The sequence below is a fragment of the Solanum verrucosum genome, unplaced genomic scaffold (assembly GCF_900185275.1).
Source record: "Solanum verrucosum unplaced genomic scaffold, falcon-dt-bn FXZP01000115.1, whole genome shotgun sequence".
NCBI classification, from domain to species: Eukaryota; Viridiplantae; Streptophyta; class Magnoliopsida; order Solanales; family Solanaceae; genus Solanum; species Solanum verrucosum.
Window position 1 is genome coordinate 1,027,153 of NW_026020680.1, and position 18,583 is coordinate 1,045,735.

Consider the following 18,583-nt stretch of genomic DNA (forward strand, 5'->3'; position numbering starts at 1 on the left):
TGGACGGATTATGACCCAACCCAATTTCTATTTCAACCCATTTTAATATCTCGAATTTCAACCCAATCCGCCCATTTGACACCCCTAGTTCCACATAACAACAAAGAGAAATAAGATACAAGGTAGCGTTATTATAGACGAGATAAGATAGATTATTGAATAAAAAATAAAAAACAGAATAAGAGAGGAAAAGATAAGGTAACAATGCAATCATAATGAATTGGTCATTAAATAAAGGGAATTTTTTCAAAATGTCAATATTTTAACATTTAATAGGACTCATTGTCAATACTTTCAATATTTAGTAAAAATGTCAGAATTTTAGTTCAATATGTATCTTATTTAAGTTTTTATTATTTGTTTTATTTAAAGAATACAATTATTAAATAATAGAAAGGAGAAATTTAGGGGAGAGAAATTTTTAAAAAAGGAATAATTGCTTAAAAGTCTCATCAGTTACAAAAATTCAAAACTAAATACAAATTCAAAAAAAAAACACAAAGAACTCATCCCACTTGTTCATCAAATTTCTAGTATCGATTTTTAAATTTTCATTGATAATACTCAATTTCTGTTGAAATGAATTTGATTAAATCGCGTTTTTTTTATATCCTACCATGGCTTCAACAGATCAGATTTTAGAACCAAAATCGACTTTCGTGAAGAAGAAGAAAAAAAGAGAGAGAATCGGAGAAGAAGGTTGCAAAGAATGAGAGAATGAAGAAGGAGGTTGCAAAAATTGTATTCATATTAATTTTTGTTTCTCAATTGTTTTTCTTTTACTCAACATTTATATTTTTATTAAGAACATTGTAATTTTTTTTAGTTTGTAGTCATTCCAGTTGGTATGCCAAATTGATTTGTATTTCTTAAACATAGATGTATCATATTTCTTTCACAGTCAATTTGTATTTTTTTTAGAATATTGTATCATTAATTCCTCAACAGATTGTATTATTCTTATTATGTATGGTATTCTTTTATCAGAATCTTGTATCTTTCTTTAAACGTATTCATATGTAATGATTAGATTATATTGTGATACAATGAATAATATTTTTGTAATACGAATAAAAGAAAAATATAATTGGCAGTTATGTAATACAATTTTGATCACTGGAATACAATTTTTAGTTTACACTATGAAAGTAAAATACCAATTTTAATTTGAATGGTAAAGTGAGCACATAAAATACAAAAGTTGTTGATATACAATTATGATGAAAACATAATAAAAAGAAATACATACTTGTTGTCATTGAAATTGAGATTGAAATACGAAATGAGCACAATAAATACTCACATCAATTGAAATACAAAATTAACTTTGTTGGTATGTCATTATGATGAACACAAAAAAAGAAAAAATACAAACTTTTCTGAATACATTGTGAGAGTTAAATACAAAATGATCACAGTAAGATACGCACCACAATATGATATTCAATTTTAATTTGAATGGTAAAGTGAGCACATAAAATATAAAAGTTGTTGGTATACAATTATGATGAAAACATAATAAAAAATAAATATATTGTCATTGAAAATTGAGATTGAAATACAAAATGAGCACAATAAATACTAATTTCAATTGAAATACAAATGTGACTTTGTTGGTATACCATTATGGTGAATACAAAAAAAAAAGTAGAACTTGTTTGTAGATAAAGTGATATTGAAATACAAAATAAGCAAATTAAAATACAAAATTGTCGTCATTTGTGTTCTAAGTAGAAAATTGTGATATTGAAAAATAGAAAATTGTTGATTAAGTTGGATACCTCTAGTAATTCTCTTAGATTCTGCCATTTGAGTGTGATTTAGAGTTTATCAAATCCTAAACGTGATTTCAACTACAGACAACAATTTTAAACAATAATAAAATCATAAAATAAATCTTAAAAAACGAATAAAGATGCATACCTCAATAAAAGGGATTGTGTGAATATCTTTATAAATATATTTTTCAATTTCTGGAAAAAAAAAAAAGGAAGAGAGAGGCGGATTTTGAAATGGAGAAGAATTGGAAGATGTAAATATGTTGCAAAAAAAAAGAAGAAAAAAAGAAGAAGATGAAAATATGAGAGAGAGAAAATATTCCCTTTATTTTAAGCATATGGTAGAGGATCAATTGGGAAATGTGTAATTAAGGTAAGATAAAATAGGAAGTAAATTAGGATACACAAGCTTTTCTAAAATAATGACATTTTGACATTTTTACTAATATTTATAAAATATAGAGGTTTTTACTAATTAAGTTAGACTTTTTGACTAGTTTGCTAATTTTTCCTTAAATAAAGGGCAAACCACATAAATCTCACTAGTTTAGGTCTTAATTATTAAGATTCTCAATAGTTTCAAATATTATTTTATGTACCATATTTATGCTTAGGATACATGAGTCTGAATCCATGAGATACATGCAGTATCTGCCGAATTTTAAAATTGAGATACAAAATTTATTTATTTAAATTAATTGGTTGGGACTAATTTCCTTAATTAGAGGAGTAATTGAGGATTTTCAAAATACATAGATAATTAATTTCATTTTATTATTCTTTGAAATAGTAAATTCATTAATATTATTAATATAAGATAAAAACATGTATATCTTGGTAATGCAATTTGATTAATTTCAAATTATTACTCTTAAAATAATAAATTCATTAATTTGATGTATCTATATCAATATATGATGTATCCAACAAACTAAACACTTAGATACATGAGTGTCCTGCAAGTACGTTCATATGTATCATAGAAGTATCTAGCATTAATTTCATGTATTTGTTATAGGTACCTAGTATTAATTTTATGTATCTATTTATATATAATATATAATATTAATTTCATGTATCTTTTATATGTATCTAGTACTAATTTGATGTATCAAGTATCAATTGCATATGTTTTATCCAAAAACATGTATCTCAAATACATAGTAAGCATATACATCTAATTATGTGTATCTAAATATGGAATATACAAAAAGAAGAAGCATATACATCTAATTATGTGTATTTAAATTTCATACGTTATATCCAAAAACATGTATCTCGAATACATAATAAGCATATACATTTAATTATGTGTATCTAAATATAAAATGTAGTTGAATCACATGAATTTAGGAAAAAATCACGACTGTAGAGTATCTGTCGTATCATTAATATCATCGTGTTGTTTAAAATCATGTATCCAAAATTTAATGGTGGATACATATACATGGTCAGACACCCCATTACTAAAAATACAACTCAGCTCTTAATTAAGATTACTACTTATTGGATACACATGTTTCAAGGGCTATATCAAAGTAATATTGGTACTACCAAATCCATGTCACGGTAACCAAAGAAAGCCTTAGAAGAACACCAGCAAACAAAAACTCTCTACAATAGTCCCTTTGATCCTTTTGCGTTGTGGCATAACATAATCAAAACTAAGATCCATTTCTTCCGGAGACAAACAATCAAGACCCACTCTGAATTAATGTTTTCTCTGTAGCAGTTACTTTGATTTGATCTAGTTATAAATGAACAATACAGAATAATATTTAGGTTCAGGAGAATTTGTCGGCCATGGTGATGATATCTTGAGAAGAAGAGAGTAGATTAGCTATTGTTGGAATGAAATTGTACGATGAAATTCCTGAATCATAAAGGAGGAGACATAATTGAGTGATAAATATGGGAGGGGAGAATTAAGAGATAGTGGTTGATTTGGAGTGAAAGAGTTAATTAAGCAGATAATTAATCAATCCTAGTTTTAAGGTATGTGGGTATCTAATAATCTAATTGTATCTTCAAATAATATATTAATATATGGTATAAAATATTAAAAATGGTAATATATGTAATTGTTTGAAAGTAAAGATAATATTAGTATATATAGTAGTGATGTATGTCTAATAAGGTAATTTATCCTTAAATAAAATAAGACTTTTTAACATTACATAATAATGAATTTAATAATATGACAAAGTTTAAGTAACCATCAAAACAAACCTCGTATAATATGCCATACAATACAATAGGCAACAACTACCAAACAAGCTGTTAAACACTTAACTTTTTAAGTCACGCTGAGTTTTATGTTGGTGAATTCAACACTGACTAAGCACTTAATTAGCCACAAAACAAACTTCTATGCATTTTATCAAACATTTAAGAAACACGAAACTTTTTAATTTAAAAATCTTAAATAGTAAGATAGCCTTAACTTATAGTGCAAACTCACCTTTCCAAGCTATAATCACTATGGTGCAAGAAGATAAATAAATAATCCTAATAGGCCCAATAGTCTAATTTATCTCAATAATTCGATGTGAGATATGATTAAACTATGAAAATCACTCAAATCATCAATTTTTTGTTGATTTGAGTATCTAGGCCCTAACCGAGTCATAGAATAGTGTACTCCTTCTTTGTCTTTAAGTTCAAAACATTTATATTGTTTGAACGAGCGCTGAACTGTGCACGGCGCGTTGGCCATCACACTAATTCAATCATCGCGCACTGATCAAAGGCGGAGCTAGTAGGTGCATATGGGTTCGATAGTACTGAGTAAATTTTGTTCAAACAATATATTTGTGTTAATAAGTTCATTAATATATACAAATATATAATTTAGAACCTAATTATTAGAGTATTATTTAAAATCGTTATTATAAAACTTTGGAAACCATATTGAGGTAAGTTTTAAAAGTCAGTTCATGGTGGTCCTAACTCCTTGATTATTGAAGAGGAATACAACTAATGGTAACATAATAAATAACTAAACCCCTTTTATTTAATTGATGAAACAAAACTTTAACACTACTACTAATTGTAGTAGGTAGACAAAACAGTATTGTATCTGATTCTCTAGCAAAACAAGGTTACATATTCAATTTCATCCACTAAACTTTAATTTAAATATCTCTAATCATATTTTTTTTACCGTGAAGTTTAGAAAATATAACTTACTAGATTACTTTTGAATAAAAAAGTATTCATCCATATTAAGTGAAATCCTTAAAATAAGTACAAATTTTTTAGGTAAAACTAATTATTATTTTTAATTCGTAATTAAAACTCTAGCTCACTCTGGCATGAATGATAAATTTATTCTTCTATGTGATCAAAATTATTAAGAATTGTTGAACATGTTTATAAACAAACTATGACTTCACCTAGAATTTCTTAAGCAATAATTGTCAATCGGGTTTGTACGTATGAAATGAATGAATTAATCAATTAACTACGCCTCAATTCAAATTGATTAGAGAGATATGAATATCGTCAACTAAAGATTAATTTGTTGTGTGATTTATTAGTACAATATGGTACTTTTTCCTTCTTCTTTTTTCGTTTTCAAACAATTGGGCCATATTCTTCTTGAATAGATATCTAAGATTCAACCTCAGACAAGAATAGCCATTATATTAAAGGAGAAAATAGTCTCGTGGACCACCAGAATTGTTGAACTTAATGAACCATTAATTTGCATTATATAAATATATTTTTAATTACTTTGCAGGACAATAATGGAAGGATGCTATTTATCATAATATGGTACGTACAACATAACATGTATATATATATAAATAAAAAGTAAAACTAGTGTATGGTATGGTGGGAATAAAAATCAATAAGAATTGGCAAAAGCAGCATCACTATTTGTTGTGGAATTGAGAAGGGTGTGGGCCTCAAATAATGAAATCGTGGCAAAATTAGCAAACTAGTCAAAATCACTAACATAGTTATTAAAAATATCTATACTTTAAAATAATTATTTAAAATGTCAATATGTCAATATTTTAGCAAATATAATGTATCATAATATAATTAATTTCCTTTCCTTTTATTTCTCAAATCAATGCCTCATTGAACTCATTTTTATCACTACCTAGTGAAAAAGTAAAATAATAAAAAAATCTTGTTACCCACTTTCACCTCTTTCTAGATTTTTACTCCAAATTTCTCCTTTCTTTCTCCCTCTCTCTTTGATATGTAACGTTTTTTTTTCAATTATTTTCAAAAATCTGTAAAAATATCTCAAAAGATATACACAACAACCCATTGTTTTAGCCACAACTGAAATGTTCATCATTTTTGTCAAGTAAAAAATGGGCATTTTCTGTTATGATTTAGCACCACGTAATCCCATCAAGTTTTTCTAATTATTGTGCTATAGACTAAAGCAAAATTCATTTTGGAAGATATGTCAAATCCTTGAAAACTTAATTGATAATACTATTTTTTTTCCATTTTTTTTAATCTTGAACAGATCGTGGCTTAATGAACAACTTCATAAAGTTTTGGTATCTTATTTTCATTTTGTTTTCATACTATGAATTGGATACAATTTTTGTAGTTCATAATCTAATATTTTTGGGATTCTATGGAATACAACATATTTTTGTTTTTCTTATATTTGTATGCCTGTTAGTTTTGTAGTTATGTCATCAAATTGTATTCATCCTCAGAAGTGGATACAAAGTTAGTAGTTCATAATAGTATTTTTGCAGCTGATTGTGTGGAATACAACATAATTTTTGTTTAGATACAATTTTTGTATAGTACATAATATTTTTTTGTGGGAATTATGTGGAATACAACATATTTTTTGTTATATTGCTTCTTATTTTGTATTTATTCTAACTGTATGCCTACTAGTTTTGTATTTTTATCATCAAATTGTATTCAACCTCAACAGCGGATACAAAGTTAGTAGTTCATAATAGTATCTTTCTAGTTGATTATCTGAAATGCACCATAATTTTTGTTTGTATTTATTTTTATTTGCTTTCATTCTAATTGTATACCATCAAAAGTTTTGTATTTCTGTCCTCACAATGTATCTCAATATCTCTCTATTTAAATTTCAGTTTAAAAGTTCTTAAATTACTCTCTCCCATGATTTTCTCCTTTCTGTTATTAACTAATTGTCTTCTTTAAAATTAAACAAATGAAGAAAAAAAAAACATAATCAGCCCTATAACAAAAGAAAAATATTAACATTTTTAATAAATATTAAAAGTGTGGCTAAGGGGTCCTATTAAATGCTAAAATATTGACATTTTAAAAAATTTCCCTTAAATCATTGGGTCAAAAAATCCTATTCAAAAGCAGCTAAGACTAGAAATATAACCAAACTCTTTAACTATAGTTTACTTAATTATGATTTGTAGCTACATGTTAGTAGGAAGAGAGGTGCGAGTAAGATCTGGGAAAAAGAGGAGAGAGCTAGATATGATTGATTTGTATATCTGATCGATAATTGTATCATAAATATAGTTGATTTGTATATAAATAAAAAACTAACTACTAGAAGGAGGAGAAATGCGAGCGAGATTGGGAGAGGGAGGAGAGAGGCGAGCAAGGCCTGGAGGAGAGAGAGAGAGTGGAGAGAAGAGAAAGGTACAATTGATTTGTATAGCTGGTCGATAACTGTATAATTGCTATAATTGATTTGTATTAATGAATACATGAGTTGTATCAAAGACTATTGTATTCAATTTGTGATGCAAATCAATTGTACCAAGTGTATTAACGAATACAATTTGGATCAACAAATACAATTGTATTGTTATTGTAATTCGTAATATCTTGTATTTGTATTCAGGTGCATTTGTATTAATTTGTTGCCTTCTGTATTGTATTTATGTATTACCATATGTTTGTGTTACCATTTGTATTTGTATCATTGACCGTTATCATTTGTATTTGTATTGTAAAAAAAGAGGAAGAAGCGAGAAAGAAAGGGTAGAGAGAGGAGAGAGGCCCTCTGTACATCATAATCTATATGATTATATATTATTTATACAATATCGATACATTATACATATATATGACCATTTCTATTAGAAAAAAAATTGTTGCATGTACCGTTACCTAAGAAGCCCCTAAGAATTATACAAACCTAGCGAGGTGCGGAAAAGCAAGAGTTTATTAATTAAATTTAGGGTGTGTTTGGTATGGAGGAAAATCCAATTTTCTCATGTTTGGTTGACTTAAATGTTTGGAAAATGTTTTTCAAATTAACTCATTTTCCTCAAATTTAAGGAAAATGACTTCACTTCCAAAATTAAGGAAACCATTTTCCAAAACTCTACTTCATCCTTCAAATTTTTTTTCTTACCCTACCCATATCCCGTACCCGACCCTCCCCATTCAAAAAAAATTAAAATTTTTAAATTTTCTTATTTTTAAAAATTCAAATATATTTTTATCACTACCACCAAACCAACCCCCCCTCCCACCCACCCACCCACCCAAAAAAAATATTCATTTTATTTTTACGCCCCCTCCCCCCAACAAGGCCACCCACCCAGGCCAACCCCCATAAAAAATATTTATTTTTTTTGAAAAATATTTTATTTTTAAAAAAAATCATTTTTTATGTCACCCCCTACCCGTTACCCCGTCAATTTTTATTTTTTTTAAAAATTAATTTTGAAAAAAGATTTCCTGGGTCAGATCCTGAGTCAAATCTCATGGTCGAATTTTGGAACGGTCAACGGGTCTTATCCTAGTTTGGGTGTCGGGGTCGGGTCCTAGATCAATTATCGAGGTTGATTTTCATATCAGAAATTATTTTCCTAAAGAGTATATTTTAGTCTCAAGCCATAAATAAAAGAAATTTTCTGGAAAATATTTTTCATTCACCAACCAAACATTAAAAAATATTTTTTTACTCACCAACCAAACATGAGAAAATAAGTTAGAAATCAACTTGTTTTCCAAGAAAATATTTTCTAATTTTTTTTTTCATGAAAAACATTTTCCTCCGTACCAAACACACTCCTAATTAAATGAGTTGTCCTAATCTACGCGAAAATACATGAAAAATAAAGATGGACTGGATCAATTATATATAGAAAATAGTTTTTAAAGTTCAAAATAACGAAAAAATGAGAAACATGATTGATTTTCCATTAATTTCTATGACCAACCGAGTCCTTCATTTTTCTAGATTCATTTTGGAGCAGTTTTTAGTAGGGATGTTTATGGTCCTGATAAAAATTGATTTAAACTGAAAAATAAAATCAAGTCAATTTTATTGAGATTTAGTTTGGTTTAGTTTTAGATTTTTAAAAATTGATAATATTTAGTTTGATTTTGGTTTTGTTAAAAAAAAATAGAAGAAATAACAGAACTGAATCGACAAATTATATACATATATTTTATAACTATATATACATGATATATTATTTTTATGAATAATTTTAAATATCTTCTATATTTTTTCATTCAAATTTAGTTATAATTTATTTATGAAAGCAAAAACGCTCAAGACGAGCAATTATCTTATTGGTTTCATGTATATGAGTGTCTATGGTAATTCCTGACGGGGCTAGGAATATCAGTGTCTCTTACTTGTGTAGGCCAAAGTGGTGAATTTTGAAGCTTTATTTACAGTAAATTCAGTGGTCGAAAGATTTATAATGCCGATTATTTTAACTATTTTTCTTTTTGAATGAATTATTGTCTTTTTTCCCGTTGAATGAATCACGTCTTTTATTTTTGTGTATGGTTAACAATTGAATAGCCGAGTTAAAACCGATAGCAATCAAACCACTAAATGTATATTTTATTTGGTTCGATTTGACTAATTGAAAAACTGATTAAATTAATTTAATTTTAATTTTAATTAATAATCGATCTAAACCGACCGGTGAACACCTATTTTTTTAATGGACCCACTCCACGACGAAAATTTTGTGTTGGTATTAACCAATTGAACTAGCCAGCGGAGATAAACGCATTATAAGGAATGGAATCTTTCAAACGCATGAGATACAAGGTACTATATAGAATATTCTGTATATTCTAAAGTATCGATGACTTTAATTAAATTAAAATATGTAATTAAGTACTGTTTAAAGTTGAATTAACTTGAATAATTAGGAAATTAACAAGTAAAGGACAACCACAGGAAGACCAAATTGCTCTAATATAAAATTCCTCAATGTGTGGAATGACAAGTCAAAACCCTAGACGATTTCTCAAAGAATAAGATGAACACCAGTTTGTATTTTTAATATTTAAGCCTGACATTATAATTATTTTATTTAAGATGTTAATCTAATATTAATTAATTGATTAATCAATAGTGCCTTGTCGCTAACCTCATTGAGAAACATAAGTATGTCTTTTCTTTTGATCTGGCATGATTTATAAACGAATCTTTAAGCTATAATTGATTTATAGTTCCGACAATCTTGGATAACTTAAATACTCATTAAACTTATTAAATAAATAAACATGTTATTTTCTAATTGTCAACCCATACTTTGTTATCGAGTAATTAAATAATTTTTGAGATATAGCCAAATGTTGAAAGATGAAAAAAACCAATTAACTACGTTAATGAAATTTGTGTAGAATATAATATACGTAGCCTGATGATGAAAAAGAACAAATAGAAATGAGTATCAAGTCTCACAAACTAATCAACCCCTAAAACTAGTTTATGAGAAAATGTTCAATACACACCAAGACAACAAATCCGCATTCCGCAACTGATGTGGGACAACCCCCGCGGCAACACCCTCACCCCTCATATTAGATTTGTTGAACAACGTAATATGAGGATCTAACATCGAATAAATTAACATTAAGAATTAAGATAAGTCTAACTTTAATCACGATAAAAAATAAAGTTTAAATTCAACTCAACCTCATTCACTACCTAGCTCATATGGTGAGTGTACTTAGTCATGTATTTTAATTTTTCCTACAAAATATTGAAGCACAAAATTACCTACTACTGATTTTTTTATGTATAGATTAGACTCTGACGTCTTATGTACAAAGAGGTCAAAAATGATGTCCAATAGAGAGCAACTGTATAATAAAACTCGAAGGTAGATTTAATTAATTAATCAGTTATTTGTCTTCAAATGTTAGTAGTTAGTAGCCCTCCAAGATAGAAGAATTTTGTCTAACGTTAGGTGAAGTAACTAGGAAATTTTAGTACAATTAGGAGCCACATATTAATTTGAGAAAATTGTTATGATGAATAAGAATTTTTCCCAAGACCTTTGACTGAATTCAGCCAAAAAAGAGGAAAACAACAAGAAGAAGTTTCATAGTGCTACTCCATTAAAGTACAATGTTTGTTGAAAGTTGACAAGATGTTCAAACCCTATATCTCTCAGAAAGTGAGTCAAAGGAAGCATAATTTGAATTTATAATACTCACAAAGAAACAAATAAATTTAGTTATGTCATTTCATGAAATGCCATGGAGGACTCATATTTTATAGGTTTAATACGTACATATATTGCCTCGTGAACTTGTCGCGTATTTCATTTAGACAGTTCAACTAAGTTATATTTTAATTGGTTACCTTAATTCCTAATAAAGGATTTTAATTTTGATTCAATTTTTTTTGCTTTTGTATATTCTCATTGGCCTATTAAGTGGTTAAGTAACTGCATAAAATATGTTATCTCTTTTAATTATATCATTCGCCTCAATAAATAAAAAAAATCATATATTTTCTACTTGAGATTGATATATATAACTGAATTAGTTGATGTCATATTTTATATAGTTATAACATATGAATGAAAACACGCACAAAAGTTTTTCTGAAATTTAAATCGAAAATGTCTAATATTAAATCATTTTATTAGAAATTGAGGTATTCAATTTGAATATCTAAATCAAATTTAAGAGACTGACTAGTAACTATATATTAAACCTATTTTATATGTACTTACAATTTTTGGAAGAGCTTGGAGGAATTTTCTTGCTTAAAATTATAAAGATCCTCTCTCAAGTTCTGAATTTGAAGTGTCAAAATAATATATTAATCTTTGTCAGCATCTAAAATATATTTAGGGCATCCAAATATTGTCTCATGTTTGGATGAAAAGGATTTCATCTTCTTCCCTTCTTTTTTTTTGAAAAAATAAATAAATTACCATTGGATGAAAGATAAATAAGGAGCCGTTTGAGTACCACGTGAGTTATCCACTTCTTTGGGAACACTTCTTTAACGTTTTTTTATTTTAAGGTTTCAATTTGTTTGACTGATTTTTATTTGACAAGAAGTCTAGGTAAATTTTATTTTTTGATATTAGTATCTTAATATATAAAATATTCTTTGATATAATATTAAAAATATATATTTATTTTTAATAGATTAAAAAAAATTAAATTAAAACGAAGAAAATAATTTGTAAAATCGCTCTAGTAGCAGTAGCATTAGTAGCTATTGAATGGATCTGGCAGAAAGGCAACAAGAGGACCCCACCATTACTCTGCCGAGGAGTAGGCATTTTCAGATGTCACAATAATATTCTACAACTAAGACACCACGTGGTCGCTTCATATATACATGTACTTTTTTTTTCATCCGTTGGAGTCTATATTGAAGCTCAGATTAAATTCGAATCATGTATAGCAGGATTCGTTCAGAATGATACTTTCATTAGGATCTTGTCTATATTCATGGCTCGAATTCAAAACTTCTAATTAAGAGTGAAATAATTCGATCACTGCACTACAACGTATGTTAGTAACATGTACATGTACTTCACTTCCATCTTTATGAAATATATATATAACACTATTTGTATTTATTTCGCACATAATATAATTTACATTTGAGCTCTTAATTAGAGTGTCTTCATGAGTCTGAGTCCTCTACGATACATCAGGACTAGTTAAAAAGTTACATATCTTTGAAAATGGAAAACAATATTTTAAAATCATCAATAGATAAATGATACTATCACGCCAATTACTTTTTATTTATTTTGTATAAATTTTATATGCAATGCTTATAAAGAAGGTTGCAAAAGTTTGTATTGGGTGCGACATTCAAAGAAGTCGATTTTGTAACATTTCAAAAATTTCTAAGTTAAGATCTGAATCATTCTTCATTTGTGTATAAGGTCGTATCAAGTGATTCTTAAATTGTTTTTAGGTGTTAAGGTCAATTTTTTAGTGTGAAAATGAATTTGGATATGAATTAAAGGTTACAAGAATCCCTTAGCACAAACTTGAGTTGAAAGCTCCCATATTGATTAAGTTTTGATATAAGATTCCACTTGGGTCAACTCTAAACGATCATATCTCTCAGCACATAATGAATTAGGTTGCCCATGACCTATCAAATTAAAGGTCTATGAGTCTTCTTTCCAACGTCAACAAGTTTGCCCTGGTTTGAGTTCGAAGTAAAAAATAATGCCCATTTTAGTGAAAACCTGTCAGAAAGTCGAAGTTCTACGGATGACAACTACATACAGTGGAATGTTCCACGAACCGTAGAGCCATCTGTGAAGGCTTGTTGCAAATTTTTTTCAGCAACTTCCTGCATGCGTTCCAGGGTTATTTAGTCCTTTCCCAAGCTATTTAACCCTATTTTAAGTCATTTTTAGTGTTTAATTAACGGAGTATATCATTCAACTAACTAGTTTTCCTATCAAAATCATCAATCTAAACATTGAAGTATCTAGAATTCTCTCAAAACTCACCTAGGGTTCCTCTTCTCCATCAAGAACCCTAAAACTTTCATGTTAAAAATTCAATACAAAGAGAAACTTTCCATCCAAGACTTTCCCAAGTTCTTTCACTCAAAGAACATCATAAAAGAGATTCTTCTCTCGTGATCAATCCCAAGATTTCAAGCTCAAAGATTTCCTCCGAGAAGCTAATGTTCTGCTTTTCTCCACCAAAGTTTCTAGTTTAAAAGCTTCATAATCAAGTATGTAAGGTTATTCATAGTGTTGGACTAGTTTGTTCTCACACCCTACATCTCAATTCGATAAGTAGCAAACTGAATCTAGGATTTCGCCCTTAGTTTTACTATGAGATTGTGATACTTTATGCATTGAAATTCTTGAATTATTATTCATGATTGTAGTTCCACATGAATCCTATATATTGAGTTTTACTAAAAGTATTTCGATCCAGTAATTTTCCTAACATTGATTTTGAAAACTAAAGCGAGTTTAAGAGAAAAGTTTAAAGCATTATTTTCAAAAAGAGTTTAAGGCAACTTAAATGTTCCGAATGTATCATTTTTACATTGAAAAAGAGAGCACTATTTTCATAAAAGTATAAAGAGTTTTCAAAAAGATAGTACAACTTCAATTACCTCTTAAAGAGGCCTTTTGAGAAATTATCTCAACTCAGAGAATACTTTTAAATGAGCAAACATTTATATTTTAGGATTAGTATTGATCACCGATTTGGAGTAAGAGTTAAGATAACTCGAACTCCATAATCTACGCCGCCAACATAGATAGGATCGCACTGCAAGACGAGCGACTCCTTTCTTGCCTCAAGAAGCTTTTTTAGTAGATCCATCAGTTTAGTTGCGTTCTATACTCTAACAAGGTATAGGGAGGCTATGGCAACGTGGGTAAGACGTTGTATCATCACGAGGCTCATAGTGATGGTTGTCGGTTAGAGAAACTCCCCAATAAAGTAAAGTAAAGCAAAGCATATATATATATATATATATATATATATATATATATATATATATATATCAGTTTAGTATTTGTTATTATTGCATCATTACAGTAAGAGCTTAAATGATTTTTCGTCATGATATATAATATATTTTTAGTTGAGTTACCTTTAGACTTTTCGTTAAGTTATTTGTTATTCAACTATATTACATACTCGATCATTCAATGTACTGATGTCATTCAATCTGCATCTTTTTAATGATGCAGATTCAAATACAATTCTGTTGAGATCACTTCATCTGCTCGTCAGCTTTTAGTGAGGCCTCCTTGCGTCTGGAGGGCTCCCGTTTTATGAGTTGTTGATAGTAGCTAGCATTTTGAGGTATCGCAGGTCTTGTCCTAACACTCATCTTTATACAATAGATGCTTAATAGATAGACAATTTCGGAGAATCTTTCAGTTTCAAAGGTTTTATTTAAAACCTATGTTTCATACTTAGTATATTAAGAGAGTTTTGAGATTGAGTAAATTATTGTTAAATGTTTCTTTCAGTTTGATACTTGTGTATGCTTGAGTTAGTCTTCCACTTGTAGTCAGCTAGGATGAGAGTTCACTTGGGGACCATCAATGATTCTTGAGTGCCGACCACATCTAGGGTGTAGGCTCGACAAAGATACCCTTCACAATTATGATGAGAAAAATATTAAATAGATTTTGAGGGGCAATGGTCTTAAACCATGCTCATGCATGCATTAAAATCCCTCACATTACTAATACCTAGAAATCCATGATATTAGCTATACACACCTTAATACACAATAGAGTGTATAACTAATAATAACATGAAAAAGTGTACCAAACAAAGTATTACTAATACACAGAGTTAAAGCATGCATTGTTTTTACTAATACACTCTACCAAACGACCCCTAAGTATTTGTCTTATAGAATTTAATTGCTAATAACTGAATCTAATGAGTTAAACTACGACGCGTGTATTTGACCTCATATACAAATTCAACTATACCATTTTCTGGATAAACGAGTTAAATTTATATCCTGAATCCGACTCAATCTAATCAATTGATTGGTTAAAGCAACACCATTATTCAACACTACCTATTTGAAAGTGATGGGAAAATAGATTTAACTAAAATGAAAGTCCAATTGGCCACCTTATTACATACAAACAATACTTGGAAAACCAAGTTTGACTAGAATATAGTTATATATATTATACAGACGTCTCTCTACCATTTGACACAGTACATACAATAATGTCTCAACAAAACATAGGTGGTGCAAGCTCTTCAAACGATGAAGGAGCAGGTAGCAGTAGGGAACAAGACCGTTTGTTGCCTATAGCTAACGTTGGTCGCATAATGAAAAATATTCTTCCACCAAATGCAAAAATATCAAAAGAAGCAAAAGAAACAATGCAAGAATGTGTGTCTGAGTTTATTGGATTTGTGACTAGTGAAGCATCGGATAAGTGTCGGAAAGAGCGTCGGAAGACGGTGAATGGCGACGACGTTTGTTGGGCTTTAGGAACATTAGGGTTTGATGATTATGGTGGAGCATTGAAGAGATATTTACATAGATATAGAGAGAGTGAAGGTGAAAAAGTTAATCAAGAACAAGCAGGAGGAGGATCAGGATCTCATCAACCAAGAAATTATCTTGATTAATTAGGGTTTTAATTTCTTCTTGATTTTTACTAATCTTTGTTAATTAATTACAAAGATTTGAATTTGTTTAAATGGAATCAAATACAATAAACACATCCTTGATTTTCAAAGTTTGATTTCTCTTTTGTTGATTTTCCTAACAAGTTTGATTTCTTTATAAGATCAATTAAAGTTGTACTTTTTTTTGGGTATGGGTTCAATTGATATTATCTACACCTTTTTGTACTATGAACGGAAGCAGGAGAGAAATGATTTTCTAGCTCTTTACAAAAAAAAAAATGGTTTTATGTTCTTTTTTATTAGAGATCTTCGTTTTTAGATACAAGAGATCTGAAAAAGTCATTTTCTTCTATTCAAATTGTAAGAGCGCCAGAGATCTGAATTCCTCCTGAAGTATACCAGGTTAGTAGAGATCATAGTACTTATAGATTGAACTATGTATTTGGTAAAAGGAAAATACTTTTTAGAAATTAGTTTTAATTTTTCTAGTGATTAAATATCCAAAAATATTTTACGTTAAAAGGAGAAAAATGATTTTCTTCCCTTATATTCTCTCCAATAATAATAATAATCTATATAAATGTTTCTAAGTTTTACAAAGTGTTTGATAACAAAGATATTTTCCTTCGTACCAAACACACCTATGGTACTGGTTTTATTTTGTCTCAATTAATTAGAAAATTTTCTACTCTATGTCATTTAAGTGTTGATGAGAACTAATTTGGTCCTTAATTTAAGCTAACTTTCCCTTTCTTCCTTATTGTACTGTTTGTTTTAAAGTAGGAAATAGGAAAGTGAAAGAATACAAGAGCAAAATTTTTATATCTAGTGTTTCGATATATTAACATTTCTTTTCGTTTCAATCCTAATTAATGAACATGTTATTTTCAATATTATAATGAGTCCACATATATATAGAGATTTAATTCAACCACATCAATTATTCATCTAAGAACTTGAAAGGTCATTTTCCAAAATTACGTGAAGGAGTAGTTAAGTATGATCCTCCAAAATTGATATATAGTTGAAGAAATTGGAACTTGGCTAATATTAGACTTAGATACTGATATATGAGATAGAAAGTTTAGTTAAATGATCTGTGGACCCATTGTTAGTGACTCATATACTAGTCGGAGAATTAATATATATCAACATTTATGATCATGCCCTTTAAATGGATCCAAAGAAAAGAAGTTGGATAGGGGTGTGCATATAGTTTTTCAATTTTTATTTTTCTGAATCCAAAACTATACTAAAAAACCAAATCAAATAAATTATTAACCCAATAATAAACCAAAAAATAATCCCAACTAAAATTTAATTTGATTTGATTTTTTGATTTAATTCGAATAGTGCAAATCTATGATGTTAGATATATATTAACACTTCACTCATGTAGCTCATAGGGTTATTAGGGTTTCCCAAATTTTATACATTAGTATATAGGTACTTTAATAATTTGGTCATGACCATTATACTATTCAACATTTTAATTGGAGAATGGAATCAATTCCCAAGGGATTTACTCAAGGTAAATATGATGTTGATTGGAACATGAAGGAGACAAGAAGGTGGCAGACGAGCAAGTCTAGGAATGAAAAACCAATGACAAGAGAGAAAATATTTTGTAGAACGAGAAAGTTGGTCATTATCCTATGTATAGCCAACTATGAAATATAGCTAGCTAGCTAGCCTACAATTGTCTCGTGATAGAGGTGAGTTCACTTTTTGAATTTTTTTGGTCATTTGAATGACTCAGTTGGTTTGGAGGGTGCTCATCCACACGAATGATCTGAGATCGATCCTTCCTCAATGCCTTCTGAGTCGAATATGTCATATAGGGCTTACCTAGTGCGATTTACATCTCCGGTGTGGTTTGCAGGCTATTACACAATGAGGGGTTTATCTAGTGCGCACAAAGTGCTCACAACAAAGTGCTCACCCGAAGGGTAGAGGACAAAGGTTGTTGCGGTTGCGGGTTATCCTGGGGTTCAAAATAAATAAATAAACATTTGAAAGATAAAATTATTGAGTTTGATTGAACTCGTGAAATACTTTATTGCGCATGATGAAACTATAGTCATTAATGACATTCAAATTTAGAGGATATAAATTCTCAATGGTAAGATAACTTTTATTTATATTTGTTTTCACGTATCTATATAAAGTTTGATTCCAAAAATGTTATATTTTCAGTAGGTTACATATTATGAGTTCAAGATACACTCGTATGGTGAAATTGATAGACATGTTATTTTTTAAAAGTGGCATGAATGATGAGTGGCACTAACATTGAATCATTTATAATTTTTCATTAGTGAAACTGTAGTTGACTGTACTTTGAGAATTAATTCATGTGTTAAGATAGATTCTAAGAAATTATTAAATTTGTGGAAAATAGTTATCTGATTCATAGTAATTAATTTTGCCAACTTCAAGAGCTCAAATTTGTATTGCGCGAAAAATTGAGGTACTAAGTT

The 18,583-nt window shown here is 28.8% G+C and overlaps 1 protein-coding gene across 1 annotated transcript; it reads left to right on the plus strand.

Annotated features, from left to right (window-relative positions):
* Nucleotides 1-15,692: 15,692 nt before the first annotated feature.
* Nucleotides 15,693-16,103, plus strand: LOC125812205 (nuclear transcription factor Y subunit B-5-like). The gene has a single exon (XM_049491729.1). The coding sequence runs from the start codon at nt 15,693-15,695 to the stop codon at nt 16,101-16,103; it is 411 nt and encodes a 136-aa protein (XP_049347686.1).
* The last annotated feature ends 2,480 nt before the right edge of the window (nt 16,104-18,583 follow it).